Source organism: Anomaloglossus baeobatrachus (genome assembly GCF_048569485.1).
Source record: "Anomaloglossus baeobatrachus isolate aAnoBae1 chromosome 5 unlocalized genomic scaffold, aAnoBae1.hap1 SUPER_5_unloc_5, whole genome shotgun sequence".
Classification (NCBI taxonomy): domain Eukaryota; kingdom Metazoa; phylum Chordata; class Amphibia; order Anura; family Aromobatidae; genus Anomaloglossus; species Anomaloglossus baeobatrachus.
The window spans coordinates 1080822-1105942 of NW_027441809.1; the positions used below are offsets into that span (position 1 = coordinate 1080822).

General features: G+C 47.9%; 1 protein-coding gene across 1 annotated transcript; it reads left to right on the top strand.

Moving 5' to 3' along the window:
* Window positions 1-24663, top strand: LOC142259273 (uncharacterized). The gene is made up of 6 exons (XM_075331751.1): window positions 1-33; window positions 10925-11008; window positions 11085-11301; window positions 11382-11538; window positions 11666-11895; window positions 23451-24663. Exons 1-6 carry the CDS (start codon window positions 1-3, stop codon window positions 24569-24571), a joined length of 1842 nt encoding a protein of 613 aa, XP_075187866.1. The 3' UTR covers window positions 24572-24663.
* Window positions 24664-25121: the final 458 nt, after the last annotated feature.

Here is a 25121-nt window from a genome sequence, read left to right on the forward strand (position 1 = left end):
ATGTCGTCTCGTCTAACACCTCCAAGCGACCAAGTATCGCTCACAAATCGTGAGTCGTGTACTCGTCGCTAGGTTTCATAAAATTGTTTAATTAAAATGGCGCCGGTTTTTCATCGATTCCGTGGCATCACATGTTGCTCCGTGTGACACCACGGGAACGATGAACAGCAGCTTACCTGCGTCCCACGGCACCCGCCGGCAATGCTGAAGGAAGGAGGTGGGCAAGATGTTTACAGTCCGCTCATCTCCGCCCCTCCGCTTCTATTGGCCGGCTGCCATGTGACGTCGCTGAACGTCCCTCCCACTCCTGGAAGTGGATGTTCGTCGCCCACAGCGAGGTCATCCGGAAGGTAAATACATGTGACGGGGTTAAACGAGTTTGTGCGACACTGGCAGCGATTTGCCCGTGACGCAAAAACGACGGGGGCGGGTACAATTGCTCATGATATCGCACGATAGATCGACTCATGTAAAGCAGGCATTAGTTGTGTCTCCTGGTGAACCCCAATACATAAGATAAGTGTTTATTATTGTGAATAATTCTGATTCTGATCTGGCATATATATCCTAAGTTATATTGAAAGGATTGTTAAAAATCCACATTTAACCTTTAGGATCGCTACTTCCAATAGGTGGCGCTGCGCTAGAGTTTGTCTCCTGTCCTGGAGAGAAAATATGAATATTTTGCAGAGGGGCATGGCAGCTATAAGGCTATGTGCGCACTGGGAAATGGAATTTTCTTGAGAAAATTCCGCATGCTCTCAAAGATTACCGCACCCGCAGTAAAAAACCGCGGGAAACCGCACCCGAAAACCGCATGCGGTTTGCCGCGGTTTGCTGCGGTTTTACTGCGGTATTGCCGCGTGCGGGTTGGGATGTGCTTTATTGCATTCAATGCAATAAAGCACATTGAAAAAAAAAAAAAAAAAAAGTCATTTAATTCTGAGATAGTAAGATAGACAGAAGAATAGATAGAGGGATAGATAGATGATAGATAGATAGATAGATAGATAGAGGACAGATCGCTGCATTTCCCACGGTCGGCAGTGAGTTCACATTACCGGCCGTGGGAAATGACCGGTAATTACCTCTGCTGTCTGCTGCATTCAGCCTGTGTCTGTGACACATCGCGGCTGGATGTCAGCAGTGCAGGACGCCGGAGCCGGAGGTGTGGATTATGTCGGAGCTGTGGATTACGCCGGAATTTTGTTGCGGGAGGGGTTAATAAAATAGTGAACGAGGCTTGTTGGTTTTATTTAAAATAAAGGATTTTTCGGTGTCTGTGTTTTATTCACTTTACTTACGGGTTGATCATGTCAGCTGTCACATAGACGCTGCCATGATCAAGCCTGGAGTTAATGGCGGTGATCCACCACCATTAACCCCTTGTTATATTACCCTGACTGCCACTGCTACACGGCGGCAGGAAGAGCCGAGGACACTCCCGGTGCTGCCGCATAATGGATGCGACAGTGCCGGGGCAGCTGCGGCTGATATTCTCGGCTGCGGGAGGTGGGAGTGAGGCGGGGGACATTAACCCTGCCCCTCTCCCTCCCCAGCCTGAGAATACCGGGCCGCCGCTGTGTGCTTACCTCGGCTGGAAGGTAAAAATACAGTGGAGCCCACGTTCTTTGTTTTCTATATGTCCGTTTGCTTTCTATGTGTGTTCTATGTGTCTGTGTCTGTGTGTGTGTCTGTGTCTGTGGTGTGTGTCTGTGATCTGTATGTTTGTTTACTCTGCTCCGCTTCCTCTTCCTGTAATGACATCACTTCCCTGCAAAACCGCAGACAGGCAATGTACATTACCGGAGGTAAACCGCGAAATACCGCAGGGAATAACGCAGGAAAACGCAGTGAACCGCACAGAATTTGCTGCCTGCGTTATTCCCTGCGGGATTTCACGATTACATTGGAGTCAATGGTATTAAATCCCGCAGTGATGTGCGGAAAAGAAGTGACATGCACTTGTTTTTGCTGCGGGATTCCCGCAGCAAAACATGCAGCTGTCAAATTCCGCCCAGTGCGCACAGGATTTTTTTTCTCCATAGGATTTGCTGGTGATTCACTGCAGAGATGTTATGAACATTTTCTGCAGCGAAACATGCAGCAAATCCGCGAAAAATCCGTGGCAAAATCCGGTAAGTGCGCACATGGCCTAAGTCCCCTTACTAGCATACAGTCAGACTGGCTTGCAAAGTCTCCATAAGGAGAATAGTGTTCCCCCGTGGTCCCGCAAAGCTTCTCATAGCCAGATCAGACACCCAATACTTTGCACTGACGAGGGGCAAGTGTGGCGCCCCTGACCTGGTCAGGCACCACTGAGTACTGCACCCATGCTGGGGACAGTACAATACAGGTAATCCAGAAGGCTGACCGAGGTGTGACTACACAGGCGCATAGTGATCAGGTCTCACACATGTACCTTTGAGAGGACCCCTGGGGATCCCAGGAGGGGGAAAAGCCTTCACCTCCACTGGAATAGTGGAGGGGGCCAAAAGCCTCCATCTCCACTCAAGGGGTGTGGTAAGAGAGCCTGGTTGCTAGGTGGCGTAGGCAAGAACAGGAGAGGAGGAGCAGTGAGCCGGCTCAGTGCAGAGTCCAGGGAGCTCAGAGAGGAGCAGACCCCGGGGCTGTTGCAGTCTGACAGCGTCCGCGCAGTGGCTACCGACGGGGGAGAACGGTCACCTAGGAGTGCTACCCGAAACCCATCTCCAGCTAGAGAGAGAGCACAGAGTGGGAAGTAAGGAGACTGCTAGGGAGAACCAGGCCCAAACGGGCGGCAGATCCCGGAGCGGGGATAGATCCACCTTTCCCTGCTAAACCTGCCGGTGTGGGGCCCTCAAAGCCCACACCACAACACCTAAAAGCCGCAGCCACGTAGCCACAGTTAGGGCCCATAGTTCACAGGAGGCAAGCAGCTGGAGTGTCCTGGCCCAGGCTACAAGCAAACGGCAAACGAAGGGGAGAGAGGCTTCAGCAACTTCCCTGGGTGACCCCCATAGGGACTAAAAGTCGGGGTTACCCCAAACCACCAAGGGCTAAGGAAGGCGAGTTGGTAGTCACCATCAGAAGTCAGCCTGAAGGATACCTGGTTCCAGCCTGGTTCATCCCAGCTACGCCCGGGTTACTCACCCTGCCATCTGAAGTGAGTAAAACCCCTGAAAGACATTCTGCGTGTGTGGAGTTATTCTGCGCCTTGTGGTACTACGCACCTACACAGGGCCCTGGGGCTTGCCTCGCTCTCAGGAGGCTATTCCAACTAACTGCACTCACCATCAGCCCCAGGCGTCCCTCAACCTGCAGTGGCGGTCCCCACTGACCGCAATACTGAGAGTGGCGTCACGACAAGAAGAAGATCTCCTACCTGTGACAAGATCCAGCTGAGTGGAGTCCCTGAAGGTAATGCACCGACACTGCACTTGTGGGGCTTCACACAAGTACCCCGAAACACCGTGTCTGCAAATTGGGATTCTGATCTGGCATATATATCCTAAGTTATATTGAAAGGATTGTTAAAAATCCACATTTAACTTTTAGGATCGCTACTTCCAATAGGTGGCGCTGCGCTAGAGTTTGTCTCCTGTCCTGGAGAGAAAATTTGAATATTATTGTGACCTATTACGTATTGATCTAATCTACCCAAATGTAATATAGTGAGGGAGATTAGGGGCAGCTTCCGAGGGACCGCCGCCGTGGAATGGGGGCACCATCTGAACCTTAGGGTGCGTGTAATGTAAGTTATATCTCCATGGACAGGTAGCGGACAGATCTGGTCTAGGGTGATATAGACTATCTGCCCCGTTATAGACAGACTGCATAAACAACCCTATAGGGACTCTTTATAAAAGAGAGTTTTTACTTTGTGGCTCCAGAGTCTAATTTTTCTTTTCTTTGCTTGTGTGGATTTGCTCTCGCTGTGGAAGAGTTTTCTGTGATTTTAAGGTGTTAAAATAAAGGAATTGTTTTAGAATTTAAATTAAGGAAGATTCTGTGCAGAAATATTGCTATACACAGCCTTGTAATAACTGCTTCTAAGTCTGTATAAATGCTACATGGGGCCCGCAATCTATTACAGCCAAATTTCCTTCCCAAAATTCACATATTGCTCTTTCTGTTCTGGCTCCTCCCATTTGTCCAAACAGAGGTTCCTGACCACATGTGGGGAATCAGCGCGCTCATGAGAAAGTGGGGAACAAACCGTGGGGTTCACTTTTTGGCGTCACCTCTCAAACCCTGTCAAAGTGACACCGGTCAGAATTGCAAAAAATGGCCGAGTCACGAAGTACAAAACTGGCTCCGTCCTTAAGGGGTTAAACTGAATGTAAACGTCAGGAATAGCAGGAAACTGGTCCTGAACTGGTTAAAGTTGAAAAATGAAGGAGTTAATGATAATGATGACCCCAAAATAATAGAGCCCCTGCACCTACCTCCACCTGCAGAGCCGCACACTAGATATATAATACCCTGCACCTACCTCCACCTGCAGAGCCGCACACTAGATATATAATACCCTGCACCTACCTCCACCTGCAGAGCCGCACACTAGATATATAATACCCTGCACCTACCTCCACCTGCAGAGCCGCACACTAGATATATAATACCCTGCACCTACCTCCACCTGCAGAGCCGCACACTAGATATATAATACCCTGCACCTACCTCCACCTGCAGAGCCGCACACTAGATATATAATACCCTGCACCTACCTCCACCTGCAGAGCCGCACACTAGATATATAATACCCTGCACCTACCTCCACCTGCAGAGCCGCACACTAGATATATAATACCCTGCACCTACCTCCACCTGCAGAGCCGCACACTAGATATATAATACCCTGCACCTACCTCCACCTGCAGAGCCGCACACTAGATATATAATACCCTGCACCTACCTCCACCTGCAGAGCCGCACACTAGATATATAATACCCTGCACCTACCTCCACCTGCAGAGCCGCACACTAGATATATAATACCCTGCACCTACCTCCACCTGCAGAGCCGCACACTAGATATATAATACCCTGCACCTACCTCCACCTGCAGAGCCGCACACTAGATATATAATACCCTGCACCTACCTCCACCTGCAGAGCCGCACACTAGATATATAATACCCTGCACCTACCTCCACCTGCAGAGCCGCACACTAGATATATAATACCCTGCACCTACCTCCACCTGCAGAGCCGCACACTAGATATATAATAACCTGCACCTACCTCCACCTGCAGAGCCGCACACTAGATATATAATACCCTGCACCTACCTCCACCTGCAGAGCCGCACACTAGATATATAATACCCTGCACCTACCTCCACCTGCAGAGCCGCACACCAGATATATAATACCCTGCACCTACCTCCACCTGCAGAGCCGCACACCAGATATATAATACCCTGCACCTACCTCCACCTGCAGAGCCGCACACCAGATATATAATACCCTGCACCTACCTCCACCTGCAGAGCCGCACACTAGATATATAATACCCTGCACCTACCTCCACCTGCAGAGCCGCACACTAGATATATAATACCCTGCACCTACCTCCACCTGCAGAGCCGCACACTAGATATATAATACCCTGCACCTACCTCCACCTGCAGAGCCGCACACTAGATATATAATACCCTGCACCTACCTCCACCTGCAGAGCCGCACACTAGATATATAATAACCTGCACCTACCTCCACCTGCAGAGCCGCACACTAGATATATAATACCCTGCACCTACCTCCACCTGCAGAGCCGCACACTAGATATATAATACCCTGCACCTACCTCCACCTGCAGAGCCGCACACTAGATATATAATACCCTGCACCTACCTCCACCTGCAGAGCCGCACACTAGATATATAATAACCTGCACCTACCTCCACCTGCAGAGCCGCACACTAGATATATAATACCCTGCACCTACCTCCACCTGCAGAGCCGCACACTAGATATATAATAACCTGCACCTACCTCCACCTGCAGAGCCGCACACTAGATATATAATACCCTGCACCTACCTCCACCTGCAGAGCCGCACACTAGATATATAATACCCTGCACCTACCTCCACCTGCAGAGCCGCACACTAGATATATAATACCCTGCACCTACCTCCACCTGCAGAGCCGCACACTAGATATATAATAACCTGCACCTACCTCCACCTGCAGAGCCGCACACTAGATATATAATACCCTGCACCTACCTCCACCTGCAGAGCCGCACACTAGATATATAATACCCTGCACCTACCTCCACCTGCAGAGCCGCACACTAGATATATAATACCCTGCACCTACCTCCACCTGCAGAGCCGCACACTAGATATATAATACCCTGCACCTACCTCCACCTGCAGAGCCGCACACTAGATATATAATACCCTGCACCTACCTCCACCTGCAGAGCCGCACACTAGATATATAATACCCTGCACCTACCTCCTCCTGCAGAGCCGCACACTAGATATATAATACCCTGCACCTACCTCCTCCTGCAGAGCCGCACACTAGATATATAATACCCTGCACCTACCTCCACCTGCAGAGCCGCACACTAGATATATAATACCCTGCACCTACCTCCACCTGCAGAGCCGCACACTAGATATATAATACCCTGCACCTACCTCCACCTGCAGAGCCGCACACTAGATATATAATACCCTGCACCTACCTCCTCCTGCAGAGCCGCACACTAGATATATAATACCCTGCACCTACCTCCACCTGCAGAGCCGCACACTAGATATATAATACCCTGCACCTACCTCCTCCTGCAGAGCCGCACACTAGATATATAATACCCTGCACCTACCTCCACCTGCAGAGCCGCACACTAGATATATAATACCCTGCACCTACCTCCACCTGCAGAGCCGCACACTAGATATATAATACCCTGCACCTACCTCCACCTGCAGAGCCGCACACTAGATATATAATACCCTGCACCTACCTCCACCTGCAGAGCCGCACACTAGATATATAATACCCTGCACCTACCTCCACCTGCAGAGCCGCACACTAGATATATAATACCCTGCACCTACCTCCACCTGCAGAGCCGCACACTAGATATATAATACCCTGCACCTACCTCCACCTGCAGAGCCGCACACTAGATATATAATACCCTGCACCTACCTCCACCTGCAGAGCCGCACACTAGATATATAATACCCTGCACCTACCTCCACCTGCAGAGCCGCACACTAGATATATAATACCCTGCACCTACCTCCTCCTGCAGAGCCGCACACTAGATATATAATACCCTGCACCTACCTCCACCTGCAGAGCCGCACACTAGATATATAATACCCTGCACCTACCTCCACCTGCAGAGCCGCACACTAGATATATGGCTGCTCTGTGCTTACAGGACCTGTGATGATGTCACATGGAGGGGAGGAGTCAGGGGTCACATGGTCAGCTCCTCAGTGTATGCAGGGCTCTGCTGTGCTGGGTGTCATGGTGCTGGGTGAGGGGAGGTTATGTCAGGGGGTCACAGTGAGGTAATGGAGGCTGTATGTAGACAGGACACATCCTGGAAGCCGTGGACGGACATGGAGCAGATATCCTGGAAATCCAGGGATGAGCAGTGAAGTCTGAGGGGGCAGTGGCCACAGCTGTTTCTAGATTGTTCCAGAGCTATTTACCCCGGCCACAGTAAGGCTGCTTTCACACATCCGTTTTTCGCCGTGCGGCACAATCCAGCACTTTGCGGGAAAAAACGCATCTGGGTTTTTTTTCCCGCCAGATGTGCTTTTTCCTCATTGACTTTTATTAGCGCCAGATTGTGCCGCATGTATTCGCGTTTGATCTGGTTTTTGCCGGATGCAGCAAAAATCGTCACTCCGGCGGCCGTACAGGACGCAGAGAGGAACTTTTTTTGCCAGCGGCAAAAAACTGCATATTGCCGGATGTGGCGCTGTGCGGCATGGTACATAATGAAAGTCTATGGGCGCCGGATCCGGAGGCATGCGTCAAACGCCGCAAGCATGTACCGGTTTTTACTTCTGAGCATGCCCAGAAGTGATATAAATTCATTGCTGGTCAGAAAATCACTCACTCACTCACTCACTGACTGCGCTGCACACTGCTCTGGCAGCTTCTACTGATTTGAAAATGCCAGCCACTCATTATTCCATCTTGTATTCACTGCTTCCCCCGCCCACCAGCTCCTATGATTGGTTGCAGGCAGACACGCCCCCACGCGGAGTGCCAGCTGTCTCACTGCAACCAATCACAGCTGCCGGTGAGCAGGTCTATATCTTGCAGTAAAATAAATAAATAAATAATAAACAAAAAACAGCATGTGGTCCCCCCAATTTTGATACCAGCCAAGGTAAAGCCACACGGCTGAAGGCTGGTATTCTCAGGACTGAGGAGCCTCACGTTATGGGGAGCCCACCAGCTTAAAAATATCAGCCAACAGCCGCCCGGAAATGCCGCATCCATAAGATGCGACAGTCTCGGGGCTCTACCCGGCTCTTCCTGAATTGCCCTGGTGCGGTGGTATTCGGGGTAATAAGGAGTTAATGGCAGCCCATAGCTGCCATTAAGTCCTAAGTTAATCATGGTAGGCGTCTATGAGACACCCCCAATGATTAACCTGTAAGTGAAAGTAAATAAAACATACACCTGAAAAAATACTTTGTGGGAAATAAAAGACAAAAAAACACCCTCTTTCACCACTTTATTAAAATCCCAAAATACCCCTCTAGGTCCGGCGTAATCCATAGAGGTCCCACAATGCTTTCAGCTCTGTTACATGAAGCTGACAGGAGCGGCCACAGACCATGACCACTCTCTGTCAGCTCCACGCAGCAACTGAAGTGAATCGCTCTGTGAGCGGGATTGTCACTGAAGAAGTGCCGGTGTATGTGCAGTGATGATGGGGACGGTAGTGCCGGAGTGTGTGCGGTGATGATGGGGGAGGTAGTGCCGGTGTATGTGCGGTGATGATGGGTGCGGTAGTGCCGGAGTGTGTGCGGTGATGATGGGGGCGGGGGCGGTAGTGCCGGTGTATGTGTGGTGATGATGGGTGCTGAAGTGCCGGAGTGTGTGCGGTGATGATGGGGGTGGTAGTGCCGGTGTGTGCGGTGATGATGGAGTCTCTCTCTCTCTCTCTCTCCTCATTTGGCATTGAAAATAAAAACAAATAAAAAAAAAATCCGTTTTTCTACCGGATCCGTCACATCAGTTTTTACACAATATAAGGCTGCTTTCACATATCAGTTTTTTGCAATCAGGCACAATTCGGCGCTTTGCAGAAAAAACTCATCCTTTTTTTTGCCGCCGGATGCGTTTTTTCATCATTGGATTGTGCCGTATGGCTTTGCGTTGCATCCGTTTTTTGCCAGATGCGGCATGTTTAGCCGCTGCGGCGGCCGGATGGAAAGTTGCTTGCAGCGTTCTTTGTCTGCGGCGAAAAAACGCATCGCACCGGATCCGGCGCCATACAGCGTGATTTATAATGGAAGCCTAAGGATGCCGGATCCGGCCCAATGCAGAAAAAAATGGATACGGTCGCCGGATGTTTTTTTTTTTTTAACTGAGCATGCCTATTGTCCCTGACTACTTCTTGCCAACACGGCAAGACTTTCTGCCACAGAGAGCCCACTGCAGAGAGTCAGCCCGCACGCCGCAGAGAGCCAGCCCGCCCTCTGGAGAGAACCAGGCCGCCCGCCAGAGAGAACCAGCTCGCCCGCCCGCCTGAGAGAAACAGCCTGCCCGCCGCAGAGTTCCAGGCTGCCCGCCGCAGAGTTCCAGGCTGCCCGCCCGCCCGCCACCGAGAGCCAGGCCGAACAGACCGCCTACCAATGCCAGGCCACCAACTGCCAGGCAATCAACTGACAGGCCAGCCACCAACTGAGTGGCCAGCCACCAACTGCCAAGCCAGCCACCAACTGAGTGCCAGCCACCAACTGCCGGGCCAACCACCAACTGCCGGGCCAGCCACCAACTGAGTGCCAGCCGCCGCAGAGAGCCAGCCAGCCAGCATGTCTTCTTCTGGGAACCCTCCTGCTCCTTCTCAGCAAAATGAGGTTTGGTTTTTTTTATTTATTTATTTATTTTTTTTAACCCATTTACGACCCACGACAGATATATTCGTCATGGATTGTGTAAGGTTAATCTCCGCCCCCTGCCGTGGGCAGGTCGCGAAGATCCGCGCACATATCAGCTGTTTTTATCAGCTGACATGTGTGCCTGCTAGTTGAGTGGAATCGCATTATTCCACCCGCAACTTTTAACCCCTTATATCTCGCAGCCAAAGTCTGGCAGCGAGTTGTATGTGCGCGTGGCATTTTTTTATACACCGTACATACAAGTAAAACTATACATGTTTGGTGTCTACAAACTCGCACCGACCTCAGGCATCACAACAACATATTAGTTTTACGATATAGTGAACATGGTGAATTAAATATCCAACAAAATGTTGTGCATTAACACTTTTTTTGCAGCTTTTCCATACTTGGAATTTTTTGGTTGTTTTCCAGTACACTATATGGTAAATCTTATGATTTGTTTCATTTAAAAGTACAACTTGTCCCGCAAAAAAAACAAGCCCTCGTAGGAGGAAAAATAAAAAAAGGGAAAATGCGCTGGGCCTGAAGAGGTTAACAATCAAAATAAATTACAAATCGATTTACCTTTTTTTTAACAGGAATATGAACAACGTGAGGCACTTCCAGAAGGGGACGCGAGGGGTGGAGAGATACAAGGAGTGGGCGCACAGAGTGTAAGTTTATTTTACATGCATCACAGAAAGATCACAGTACACCCAACACATCCACAGTACACCCAACAGATCCACAGTACACCCAACACATCCACAGTACACCCAACAGATCCACAGTATACCCAACACATCCAAGCTTATTTTATTTTTTTTTTTGTTTTATTCAGGCTTCCAATTCTGGGGCTCGTGGTAGAGTTGCTCCCAACCCCTCCTCCCATGGTCGTCGGCATAATCGTCGCGGCGGTCACAGTGTAAGTTGTTTTTTGTTTTTATCTATTTCATTGTCATTTTTGTGTAATTTTTTTTTTGTTTATCTGTTTTCAACAGGCTTCACAGCGGGATCCTGACTCGGACGGTGAGGAGGCAGGATGTATCAACAACATCAACCTCCTCATCGATGAAGTTCAAGAGCGGGAGCCCCTGTGGAATATGGGTGACCGCCGCCACGCTGATTCGGTTGTAACCCGTCGGCTATGGGAGGAGGTTTGCCGTGAAGTGGTGACAGGTTGGGAGGACCTCAATCCTAGAGCCCAGAATCGAGCAAGTAAGTATTCACAGTTCAGTAGGTTATGTTGCAGGATGTAATGTTTTGTATAATAACCATTTTGTGTTTTCACTTTTCAGGGGAAAAAGTTCAGAACCGGTGGCGGTCCACCAGGGATCGCTTCAAGAAGGAGTTGAACAAAGAGATGCTGGCCCCGAGTGGATCTGGAGGACGCGTCTTAAGATATAAGTATTTCAGAGTGTTGGCGTTCCTCCGGACAACAATGGTGTGCAGAAGGTAAATATTTCACACAACATCTACATAGTTAAACTGTTTACATGTGTAACCTTTTTTTGAGTTTCAGCAAGAGACAGGCAATAGCAATATAATTAATTTATTTTTTTTTGTTTCCGTTCTTCCACAGCATTGTCTGCAGCACCCGGGAGCCAGCATCAAACCGTCCTGAAGCGATCCCAACACAGTCATCCACCGGAGAACACTTGGACAGACCCCACCCTTCTGCACCTTCCCTATCTTCTGGTCCCTCTGTCCCATCCACCAGCGCTGGAGCATCTGGTGAGGCTTCATTACATGAAGCTGCTGCTGACGAGGTAGCTTTCCCCCTACCCCACCCCTCTGACACTGCTGCCCTCAGTAGAACACCTTTGGGTTCTAGGCGGCAGCGTCAGAGGGGTCTGGATAGGAGCTATGCGCCAGAGTTCTTGCATCTAAATGCAGCCTTCCAGAACGCACTCAAACTGCTGTCAGAGCAAACCAGTGCTGGATTCAGCCTGGTGCAAAACACCATGCAGAGCAATACGCATGATTTGTGCACGCGTCTGGACAGGCTGCATTTAGATGCAAGAAAGTCGCCCAACCATTGTTTTTTCCAGGCAGTCCTCGAGCGCATGGAAAAGCTTTCTCCTGAGCAGCAGATGCATGTAATGCAAGCCACCCACAATGCTCTAGCGCAGGTTACCCCCCAACCACCTCCAATTCCTCCCGCACCTGCCCCCCCTCCAGCCAATGTCCCTCCTCCCCCTCCTATACAATACCAGCATCCTGCCCCATTCCAGCGTCCAGCCCCGTACCAGTTCACAACTACACCATCTGTCCGTCCACTCCCTGCCATACCTGTACTCCCTGCCCAGTACCCCCAGTCTCCTTCCACACCCATCCTGCCCCAACTACAACACTCTCCTTCAACAACCACCTCTTCTGTCACCAAATCCCTCCACTCCACCCCTCAATCCTTAACAAATCCCATCCCATCTCCTGTTTTTCCTCTTGGTTTTTCCACCACCACTACTTCACCTTCTCTTTCTTGTTTTCATTCACCCTCACCAACATCCACCCTCCATACTCCCACTGTCCAAGTGTTCCCATCTGACAGCCCCAGCCCCTCCAGTACTATCTCCACCCAAGATTTTTTTAATTTATAATTTTTTCCGTTAAATTTATATAATAAAAAATACTTTTTTGGTTTAAAGATTTATTGTGTGGTTTTTTTTAATCATAAGCAAAAATGTTATGGTATGAAGGTAAAATGTGGTTTAACAATAAAACAAATTTAAAAAAAAAAAGGTATAATAAAAGGAAGTAGCCTTTAAAACAGTAATGACGAATCTAAGGTGTACTTCTCACATAGCGAGATCGCTTCTGAGTCACGGTTTGTGTGACGCACCAGTGACCTCATTAGCGATCTCGCTGTGTGTGACACTGAGCAGCGATCTGTCCCCTGCTGTGAAATCGCTGATCGTTACACACAGCTCTGGTTCTTTTTTGCTCGATGCTCTTCTGCTGTGAAGCACACATCGGTGTGTTTGACAGCGAGAGAGAAACGATCTTAGTGCAGGGATCAGGAACCCAGCATCTGGAAGCTGCGGACACTGGTAACCAAGGTACACATCGGTTAACTAAGCAAAGTACTTTGCTTGGTTACCCGCTATTTACCTTGGTTACGACCGTCCGCAGCTGCCAGAAGCTGGGCTGGCCTGCTTCATGCACACGTAACCAAGGTACACATCGGGTAACTAAGAAACCCGATATTTACCTTGGTTATGAGCGTACGCCGCTCTCGGGTTGCCATTGCCTGTGCCCTGCAGACGTAGCCAGAGTACACATAGGGTAACTATGCTTTGCTTACTAACCCGATGTGTACCCTGGCTACGAGTGCAGGGAGCCAGCGCTAATCGGTGTACGCTGGTAACCATGGTAAACATTGGTTAAGAAAGCACAGCATTTTGCTTAGTTACCTGATATTTCTCTTGGTTACCAAGCGCAGCATCGCTTCCACGAGTTGCTGGTGAGATGTGCCTGATTGACAGCTCACCTGTAACCATGTAGTGACGCACCAGTGATCTTGACCAGGTCATATCGTGGTCGGAATCGCTGCTACGTCGTTTTGTGAGATGGTACCCTAAGAAGTGTGGTTTACCTACAAAGATTAAATCATGTCATCCTGCCATTCCAGTCTTCCTTCAGGTGACATGAAGTAATCGGCAAACTGCAATTTGCAGCCAAGTGTCCCTTGTGGGTTATGGAATAAATTCTTCCTGCAAACAGTCCCACAATGCTCTGCAGGTATGGCGGACAATTCCGGATATTGTGGAGACCCCAAGGCGGAATTGGAAGTGGAGAGAAGATAGTGATTCTGTTGCAAGGAATGTCAAAAAGACAATTAATAAAAAAAAATGGTTTAACCCCTTAACGAACCATGACGTACTGGCTACGTCATGGATCGTGTGAGGTTAGGCCCCGCCCCCTGCCATGGGCAGGTCGTGGCCATCCGCGCACATATCAGCTGTTTTCAATAGCTGGCATCTGTGCCTGCTAATCGTGAGTGGAATCGCTTCCACCAGCAACTATTAACCCTTTACATCTCGCTGATCAAATCTGGCAGTGAGATGTATATGCGCTCCGCCATTACAGTGAATTACCCCGCCACCCCCTTGGAAGTCACGTGACATGATCACATTGCCATGGTAGCACAGGGTCATGTGATGACGCCTGTAGCTAACATGAGTCACGCCCTCTCAATGCTGGAATACAGCCGACATTGAAATTTAACCACAATATCTGCAGTTCTGAGCTCTGTAGCTGAGATCTTGACATATGCCAGAAAAATTTAAAGGTTAAAAAAATATAAAAACATAACGCTATTTGGTATAGTCTCGTTCAGAAATGCCCTATCAGCATATTAAATCAATTATCTGATTAGTAAACTGTGTAACGGCCAAAAATAAATAAAAACAAAAAATCAGTTTTTTGATCGTTGCAAAGTGCGCAAAATACAATAACCAGCGATCAAAATGGCGCATCTGCAACAAAATGTTCCAGTTAAAACAGCTTGAGACGCAAAAAATAAGCCATCACTGAGTCATAGATCCAGAAAAATTAGAGCGCTACGGGTTTATAAAAATGGGGCAAAAATTGTGGCCCTTTTTTGGACAAGCTTGTGACTTTTTGTTTACCCCTTAAATGCAAGTAAAACTAGATCATATTTGGTGTCTACAAACTCTCAATGACCTCAGGCATCACAATGACACATAATGTTTACCATATAGTGTACACGTTGAATAAAATATCCAAAAAACTATTGTGCGATCAGTGTTTGAAATTTTTCCACACTTGAAAATTTTTTAGCCACTTTCCAGTACACTAGATGTTAAAAATTATGGTTTCATTTAAAAGTACAACTCGTCCTGCAAAAAACAAGCCCTCATATGGCAAGATTGACGGAAAAAAAAAAAAAAAATTACGGCTCTCTGAACAAAGGGGTAAAAAACAAAATGGAAAAACGCGAAATGTCCGGGGGCTGAAGGGGTTAAAGTCTCCTAACAGAAGAAGATACAGTAAAAATGCCTAAGAGTCACCAGCAAACGCTCCGCTGGTGAAATGGAGAATCGGCTGTAAGTGTCAGACTTCTGGATTTGTTCTTCCACGTAGCCAACCAGAATGTCGAAGAAATCCGGGGTCATCCGTACGTAGCTGGCAAACATTTCAGGGTGTCTTCTTAACTCTAAATATAGAGTAGAATAAACCCCACGGGACATTCTGTGCGCTGTCAATAGGTGTATCCAAAAGCGCCGCTGTCGCAGACGCATGATGCGCTGTCGCTCTTTCTCCCGCACAATTATCGCTAACCGATTAGCCTCAAAATTGAAGTCCACGTAAATCTTCAATATATTTGCTATTATAGCATCCATGTCTTCAAGCTGTCTTGTGCTGTGAAAGCACTGTATATACAGTTTTTCAGTGGCCAATCAACGTTTTGTTTGTTTTGTGGTTTTTTTTTAATATTTCAAAAAACGGATCCGTCAAAAAACGGACCGAACGGATACAAAAACCGGACCAACCTGATGCGGCTTTTTCCGGATCAGGTTTTCGGATCAGGAAAAAGCCGCATCAGGTTGGTCCGGTTTTTGCACATTTGTTGCCGTATCCGTTGCATCAGGCACAAACCGGATTGTGCCTGATGCAGAAACCTGATGTGTGAAAGTAGCCTAACTGTGTGTCATCTCATTGCAATTAAAAACTGCTGTGGGTGGAGAGGGGTAACCAAGGACTTGCTTATATAGGAGATGGAAAAAACATGGCCGAAAGGGGCGGAGCTGTGTTCACATTCAGAAAAAAAAATGCATATAACTGAATAGAATAACTGAAGTGAGCACTAATATATATATATGAGTGCAAGCCAAAAATTACATACTAATGGAGGATAAGGCTGCACATCAAACTTAGATAATAGTAGAATGCCTCAAGCATATAGAAAAATATTGGAAAATACAATGAAAAATGCTACTGCACATCAAACTTTTTCCTAATATTCATGGCAGGTATGCAATTCATTATTCACATGTTCAAGTTAGCAAGTACCGTGTTTCCCCGAAAGTAGGACCCCCCCGAAAGTAAGGCAGGGTGGGGGTTTCGGGGGGGTCCGCCAATGTAGGGCACCCCCCGATTGTAAGGCAGGGTAGCGGGGGGGCCGGGGAATGTAAGGCCGCCTATGGGTGGTGGTCCCTGGGGAAAGTACAGGAACTTACCGCTGCCGCTGTTCCCTCGCTCCATCCAGGCCTTCTCCAGTCTCGTGCCACCCGTGGTCCGCCTCCGGTGAATGGCCCCCGCAAGGCTCCCTGCTGGCCATCAGCTCGAGCTGTGATTGGCCAGTCAGCCGGCTCGCAGCTGATTGGCCCTCAGCTCGAGCTGCGATTGGCCAGTCAGCCGGCTCGCAGCTGATTGGCCCTCAGCTCGAGCTGCGATTGGCCAGTCAGCCGGCTCGCAGCTGATTGGCCCTCAGCTCGAGCTGCGATTGGCCAGTCAGCCGGCTCGCAGCTGATAGGCCGAAATCAGCCGCGATGTCACCGCCTGCAGGCTCGCTCCGATTTCGGTAAGTTCCGAAACTCTGTGTGTCTGTGTGTGTGTGTGTGTGTGTGTGTGTGTGTGTGTGTGTACGGTATGTGTATGGGTGCCGTATGGGGCTGTATGTGTCAGTGTGTGTGTGTACGGTACCGGTACGATGTGTGGGGCTGTACCGGTACCGTATGTGTCAGTGTGTGTGGTGGCAGAGTGGGGGGCAGAACCACTGTATGGGGAGGCTGCAGGGGGGAGGATGGGGTGGATGCCGGATCTCAAACAATGGGGAGGCTGCAGGGGGGAGGAAGGGGTGGATGCCGGATTTCAAACAATGGGGAGGCTGCAGGGGGGAGGAAGGGGTGGATGCCAGATCTCAAACAATGGGGAGGCTGCAGGGGGGAGGATTGTCATTTTTTTTCCAATGTAAGGCCTCCCCCGAAAGTAAGGCAGGGTGGGACTTTTGGGGGTAAAATTAATGTAAGACAGGGCCTTACTTTCGGGGAAACACGGTAGCATTTTTCATTGTATTTTCCAATATTTATCTATATGCTTGAGGCATTCTACTATTATCTAAGTTTGATGTGCAGCCTTATCCTCCTATAGTATGTAATTTTTGGCTTGCACTCATATATATATATTAGTGCTCACTTCAGTTATTCTATTCAGTGACTGAAACTAAACTCTGCTCTGCTCTTTCTAAGCTCCTCTCGCCCCTCCCTTTTCCTGGGGAGGGGGTGAGTGGGACCTGATTGGATGGTTTGTTTCTGTGTGTGGGAAATTCCCCAAGGGAGTGTAAGATCTTCACCAAAAACATGGATGCAGACCTCTGTGACACCCTGGTTTTTCCAGGGCGGCACACACCCCCTTGGTTTAATGCACACCGTCAGTGGGCTGCCTAGCTACCAGCGTTTTTTGTTTTCTTTTTTTTAACGGGAAAAAGAATAGTTATACATTACAAATATGTATCTTCCCACATCGGGAGGTGTGTTTACTCAAACTTTAAAGTGTTAACTGTGCTGCCGACGCAGCCTCCTCCAGCCACTTTCCCACAGTCCACTACAGGGCAGCACAGGTCCCCCAATGCCACTTCACTCACGGTGGCACCGTCCAAAAAGGACCCCGTCTTCCACTGCCTGCAGTGCGGGTACGGTGAGCCGGGCTCTGTAGCAGAAACTGTCCTCACTCCTCACATCTCCCTCCGTCCTCCACCAGGGGCTCCGACCCCTGATGGCGCCCACTGGGGCTCCATCGACGTTCAACAAGTTGGGCAGGGTCCGGCTCCTTCCACCCGGCGTATCGGATGGCGTCCCACAGGGAATTCAGGGACGTTCAACAAAGGAACACGGGTTTTTGTAGCAGCGGGTCCTTAAAACATTTTAAAACGTTCAAATTTTAACTGTCAACTTGCGGGTAGCTGTCCATGTTCCGCTACTGCTGCTGCCGCCGCTCCCAGTACGGGGCACGGGTTTCGTGCTCCACCTCCTGCTCAGGAGCCAGGCCCACTAGGATGCCCTCGGCGCCGGCTACAACCGGCATCGCTAACTGCCGACGGCCCCATCGCTCAGTGGCCTGCTCCTCCTCTCTGCAGGTGCACTCTGGCTGCTCCACAGCCGGGACGGGGTACCTGGGAGCGTCTGGCGCCGCATCTGGGGCAGACTTCAGGTCAAGTGTCGCCTCTGTTGCAGCCGGGCGGACTGCCTGAGCCGACGTCATCAACGTTGCGGCCGGGCGGACTGCCTGAGCTGGGTGAGATGTCATCGGGATTGTGGCTTGCTTGTCCAGGAATGGAATTAGGTAAAGTCCTGGTGTCCCTGACTTTACAGTCCTGGTTACATGAACTGCAGTCCCTTGCTGCTGCTCCCCCTTTGTACTCGGGAGCAGTCCTTCTAGCAACTTGTAAAGTCTCTCTTTCGCTTCTGGTTCTCCGGAGCTTCACTTCCGCCCGCATTCTCAGGGGGCGAAGCCTCTCTTTCGCACCCACTGCTCGGGGAAGAAAGCGCCAAGCTGTTGTTTTTGGCTCCTAAAATGGCGGCTAAAATCGCGGACTTCGGGACTTTTCCTCAGCGGGATGCCGCTGACGGATGGGACAAGGCGCACTTCCACTGGCAAGTGGATGGGTTCAATCCTGTTCGTGACGCCAATTTGTGTCGCCCAGGGATAAGGGGTGCTCAGATCCGGGCCAAGGGGTCACTTCTGTAGGTATCACAGTGGCGTGACCCGGTCTGTGATCCCAGGCTCCACAGCAAAAAGGGGATTAGATGAGGGAGATTGTCCATGACGCCACCCGTGGGTTGCGGTGATGAGATGGTGGCACCGCCGCTGCCTCGGGGGACCGTACCTGGGACTGGTGGTGTGGGGCAGCAAGGTGGAATCCCCTCCACGGGTAGGGGAGGTGTAGTCCCGGGGCCCAATTGGGAGTTGTGGTGGTGGCAGGGACTGCAGAGAATAATACACTCACAGTTCGGTTATCATGGTGCTGGATGAAGCTGGATTGATGTGTGTGGTCAGGAAACACAGAGTTCTTTGTAAACCAAATGGCTGGTAACTGGTGCCCACAGCTGGCTGCTGTGAGGACGGGTCCCACACCCGTGTGTGTGTGATTCATGTGCTCTTCTCCTGCCTGATGTCTGTGTCTGCTCCATACACAGGTCCGACTGGGTCCCGACAGCTGGCACCGAGGGGGGGCCACTACCCTCTCCCAGTCCACTTCGGGTCCCACAAGTGGCTGGCCTATTCCTGAGGCCCTTACTACCTCTTTCCCTAGCCCCAGACAAGGGCTGCTTCCAGAACTCTCTCCTCCTGCAGACTGACTGAAAAACTAAACTCTGCTCTGCTCTTTCTAAGCTCCTCCCGCCCCTCCCTTTTACTGAGGAGGGGGCGCGTGGGGCCTGATTGGATGGTGTGTTTCTGTGTGTGGGAAACTCCCCAAGGGAGTGTGAGATCTGCACAAAAAACATGGATGCAGACCTCTGTGACACCCTGGTTTTGCCAGGGCGGCACATGTCACCTCTAGTTACTAAATCACTGACGGTGAAGGCTGTCAGGGTGGAGGGCGGTCATTTCAGTAGATGTGTTATTGTCTATAGTCACAGTTTTCTCTACAGCAGTTAGTACCAAAGCCGCTCTTATTTCATGGCTTTCCACTGCAGCCAGTTTTCTGCTCCTATCCAGGCCCCATTTCTCCAATCTGACATCTGTCACTTTACATGATAACACCTTTGTAATGCTGAATCTGAACCCAGTGTTTCTGAGATTTTTTTTCAGTGGCATATTCTGCTAATGTGAGGTTGATTTCTTTTGCATTTTTTTTAAAAAACCTAAAATTCTCCAAAAATGTAAAAGAATTAGAAGTGATCAAACATTGCATTTGGACGCCCTTAAAACAAATAGTGACACCACAACATATAGTCAGTGTTGTAGCTTTTCTGTTTGAAAAGTCAGCTTATGGGATCACCAGTGAGGTCCTCTGAATTAGGCCTCTTCAGGCCTAATCAAGATCGAGCGCTCGGAGAAAAGACCTGCATTCATGTGAGCCTGATCAGTTTTCTGTTTATTCAGCCAAGGTACAGTTTATTTATACCATTTACAGATCAATGTGATATTGCAAAAAAGGCTTCTAGCTGGACTTTACAAGTTGCTCATATGACCTTTAAGTTTTAGCAAAACAAAAATGTAGAGTCATGCATATGAGATAAGAAGAAGATAAGAAGAACATTTAGCAGACAATAATAATCCTTGAGCCTGTTTCTCATTCCGAAGGCTCCATAATGACTATGAACTACCACCAGATATACTTACTAATGGAACAATAAAATATTTAAAATGAAAAATATAGAAACTATTAACCCATCTATATCATCAGTAAATAGCATTTACCGTATTCTGCTTTAGTGTAAATGACTATTTTGACTCTACAGAAGCCATATCTCTTTATAATCAAGAGTCTTTCAGCTACAACTATTGTGGAAACTTCCATTTTTCCACTGATGGAGAACCAGTTTGGAATAATTTTCGGCTGCAAAACACTATCTGATGGCTTAGTATTCCAATATATGGGAAGGAAAATGAACAAAGAGGGTTGAACATCATGGTCTACTGCAGGGGTCTCAAACTCAGCTGGGTGTATGGGCCTCACATAGGGAAAAAAAAGTGAGAGGGGGACGCATTCTTTGCAGGACAAAGTGACATTTTTAATGATTCCATGTTTTTTTTTCTATACACCTTTTTGGATCACTATTTTAAACATTTTTTGCTTGACTATAGCAAACCTGCACCTTTTCATTTAGTTAAGTGTGTATATATAATCATTTTTAATGGCAAAAAAGTCATGCTTTATTTTGAATATTTTTTTTTACATTTTATCCCTTTTTTCTAATACTGTTTTACAATTAACAGCATCATACAGTCATCTTAGCCAACATCCTGTAGTAATGTCCCCCATCCTGTAGTAATGTCCCTCTTGTGTCCTGTATAATATGCACATCCTTGTGTCCTGTAGTTATGTCCACCATACTGTAGCAATGTCCCCATCCTTGTGCCCTGTAGTAATGTCCCCCATCCTTGTCCTCTGTAGTAATGTCCCCATCTTGTCCCCTGTAGTAATGTCTCCCATCCTTGTGCCCTATAGTAATGTGTCCCATCCTTGTACCCTGAGTAATGTACCCATCTTTGTGCCCTGTAGTTATGTGCCCATCCTTGTACCCTGTAGTAATGTCTCCCATCCTTGTGCCCTGTAGTATTGTGCCCATCCTTGTAGTATTGTCCATACTTGTGCCCTGTAGTATTGTGCTCATCCTTGTAGTATTGTGCCCATCCTTGTAGTATTGTGCCCATCCTTGTAGTATTGTGCCTATCCTTGTAGTATTGTGCCCAATAGTATTGTGCCTATCCTTGTAGTACTCTGCCCAGTAGTATTGTGCTCATCCTTGTAGTATTGTGCCCATCCTTGTAGTATTGTGCTCATTCTTGTAGTATTGTACCTATTCTTGTAGTATTTTGCCCAGTAGTATTGTGCCCATTCTTGGAGAATTGTGTCCATCCTTGTAGTATTCTGCCCATCCTTGTAGTATTCTGCCCATCCTTGCAATATTCTGCACATACTTGTAGTATTATGCCCATCCTTGTAATATTATGCCCATCCTTGTAATATTATGCCCATCCTTGTAATATTCAGCCCATCCTTGTACTATTCTGCCCATCCTTGTAGTATTGTGCTCATTCTTGTAGTATTGTACCTATTCTTGTAGTATTTTGCCCAGTAGTATTGTGCCCATTCTTGGAGAATTGTGTCCATCCTTGTAGTATTCTGCCCATCCTTGTAGTATTCTGCCCATCCTTGCAATATTCTGCACATACTTGTAGTATTATGCCCATCCTTGTAATATTATGCCCATCCTTGTAATATTATGCCCATCCTTGTAATATTCAGCCCATCCTTGTACTATTCTGCCCATCCTTGTAGTATTGTGCCCATCCTTGTCGTATTGTGCCCATCCTTGTCGTATTGTGCTTACCCTTGTAGTACTCTGCCCAGTAGTATTGTGCCCATCCTTGTGCCCTCATCCTTGTCCCCTATTATGTCGCTCTTCACAAACTGAAAAAAAAATAAAAAAATTCTCCTCACCAGCACCTTTTCCTCAGGACTGCGTGCTGTTCAGTGTTTGCAGCATTTTGGAGGCAGCATGTTTCAGCTGCATCCAGAGTGCTGGGTTGTACAATACAAGCAGAGTGGATGGGATTTCCAGAAATCCCATCCACTGTGCGTGTGCGGGCCGCAGCAAACACAGACCAGCGGTGCGGCTTTCAGGGTCGCAAGTGTCCTCTGTACTGAGAATACAGCGAAGAGACCACAGTGGTCCGAACCCTGATAGTGGGTATGAGCAGCTGCGGTCTCCTGTATTCTCCTGCGGAGGAGACTCGCGGCCCTGCAGTCAGGACCCGCTGCGTCCAGGATACAGTGGGTCCTGATCATGGTCACATACCTGCTGTTTGCGGCTGATGATCGCAGCTCCATTCTGGGAGCCGGCAGACAGGGTTTTATAGTACAGTTGAATCATTTGCGGTGCCGCGCACAGGATTTCTGAGCACTATACTAATGGCTGCCGCTGGCCAATCAGTTGCAAGGAGGTGACATCATACAGCGACATCACCTCCTTGCATCTGAATGGCCGCGTCATCTATTGATGTAGTGGAGACAGCTCCTCTGCGCGGCACCGCAAATGATTCGACTATACTATAAAAACCCTGCCTGCCGACGCCGGCTCCCGGCATAGAGCTGCGATCGTGACGGGGTCTGTGGGACGCAAAAAGCAGCCTCAGGGGCCGCATGCGGGCCGCGTGTTTGAGACCTCTGGTCTACTGGGTCCTGCTCTGATGTCTACTGTTATATTGTGAACGGTTTTAGTAAATAATTACAATTTATATAACTTGCAATGTCCTAGCTATGTTATTCTCGCGGGTACGAGTGGGAGAAGACCTACTGGGCCACAGCACTGGATCAACCAGGAGTGCCGTAACTAAGCGGCTAACTCATCTTCACTAGATCCTTTGAGGGTGAGGATAGGCTTGTGCTAGAAGGTAGCTGCCAGGTGCTACATAAGGCTGTAATAGCTGACCCCGGAGTTTGGAGATGGGATACTGACATTCTCTGATGTAGTTGGGTGCAGATTTCCGATCCACCTGTGCCTGTTAGCCACACATGTTGATCATATCAGCAGACATGTGGGATTACCGCAGGCTCGCCGCCGTAGCCCATAGTAGCTGGAGAGAGGTGACAAAGAACATACCAGTACGTCCTTGGTCATAAAGGAATTACATTTGTATATATCATTAAAAATATTTTTTATTCTTGGCAGGTGACTGTACCAGGAGATCAGAGGCACAACTGACATCTCCAATTTTTAAATCAGATGACCTTGATAGCACACAAGATATAACTGGAGTGAATGCCGCTATTCCAGATATACCATCATCCCTTCACAGCAAAGATTTATCATTGGATTCTTTTAAACAAGTCTTACCTTCTGATTCATTACAGACTATTAAGAAAAACAAATGTCACAAAAGAGGCATTGAAAATCGAAGTGCTCTATCAGTAAATAAGCCATTTTCACCGTCAGAATATGGAAAAATTCACACAGGGGAGAAAAGATTTTCTTCAGAGTCTGTTAGCTACCAGAGAACTTGCACAGGGGAGAAGCCATTTTCATGTACAGAATGTGAGAGATATTTTTCACGTAAATCACATCTTGTTACACACCAGAGAATTCACACAGGGGAGCAGCCTTTTTTATGTTCAGAATGTGGAAGATGTTTTGTAAGTCAATCAAATCTTGTTAGCCATCAGAGAACTCACACAGGGGAGAAACCCTTTTCATGTTCAGAATGTAGGAAATGTTTTGCAGATAAATCAAGTCTTGTTAAACATCAGAGAACTCACACAGGGGAGAAGCCATTTTCATGTTCCAAATGTGGGAAATGTTTTGCAGATAAATCAACTCTTGCTAAACACCAACTAATTCACACAAGGGAGAAACCCTTTTCATGTTCAGAATGCGGGAAACATTTTAACCAGAAATCAAATTTTGTTAGACATCAGAGAATTCACACAGGGGAGAAGCCTTTTTCATGTTCAGAATGTAGGAAACATTTTAACCAAAAATCATTTCTTGTTAAACATCAGAGAACTCACACAGGGCAGAAGCCTTTTTCATGTTCAGAATGTGGGAGAGGTTTTGTAAATAAACCATGTCTTGTTATACATCAGAGAACTCACACAGGGGAGAAACCTTTTTCATGTTCAGAATGTGAGAAACATTTTAACCAGAAATCAAATCTTGTTAGACATCAGAGAACTCACACAGGGGAGAAGCCATTTTCATGTTCAGAATGTGGGAAATGTTTTGCGGATAAATCAACTCTTGCTAAACACCAACTAATTCACACAAGGGAGAAACCCTTATCATGTTTAGAATGAGGGAAATATGTAACACAAAAATGGCATCTTTTTAAATATCACAACTCTCACAAGGGTAGAAGCCATTATCATACAGTCATATGAAAAAGTTTGGGCACCCCTATTAATGTTAACCTTTTTTCTTTATAACAATTTGGGTTTTTGCAACAGCTATTTCAGTTCCATATATATAATAACTGATGGACTGAGTAATATTTCTGGATTGAAATGAGGTTTATTGTACTAACAGAAAATGTGCAATCTGCATTTAAACAAAATTTGACTGGTGCAAAATTATGGGCACCTCAACATAAAAGTGACATTAATATTTTGTAGATCCTCCTTTTGCAAAAATAACAGCCTCTAGTCACTTCCTGTAGCTTTTAATAAGTTCCTGGATCCTGGATGAAGGTATATTTGACCATTCCTGTTTACAAAACAATTCCAGTTCAGTTAAGTTTGATGGTCGCCGAGCATGGACAGCACGCTTCAAATCATCCCACACATGTTCAATGATATTCAGGTCTGGGGACTGGGATAGTCATTCCAGAACATTGTAATTGTTCCTCTG

Coding starts and splice junctions, on each gene's coding strand:
- LOC142259273 (XM_075331751.1), top strand. CDS start 1: ATGTCGTCTCGTCTAACACCTCCAAGCGACCAA. Junction 11,302..11,381: donor TAGAGCCCAGAATCGAGCAA/GTAAGTATTCAC, acceptor TTCACTTTTCAG/GGGAAAAAGTTCAGAACCGG. Junction 11,539..11,665: donor ACAACAATGGTGTGCAGAAG/GTAAATATTTCA, acceptor GTTCTTCCACAG/CATTGTCTGCAGCACCCGGG.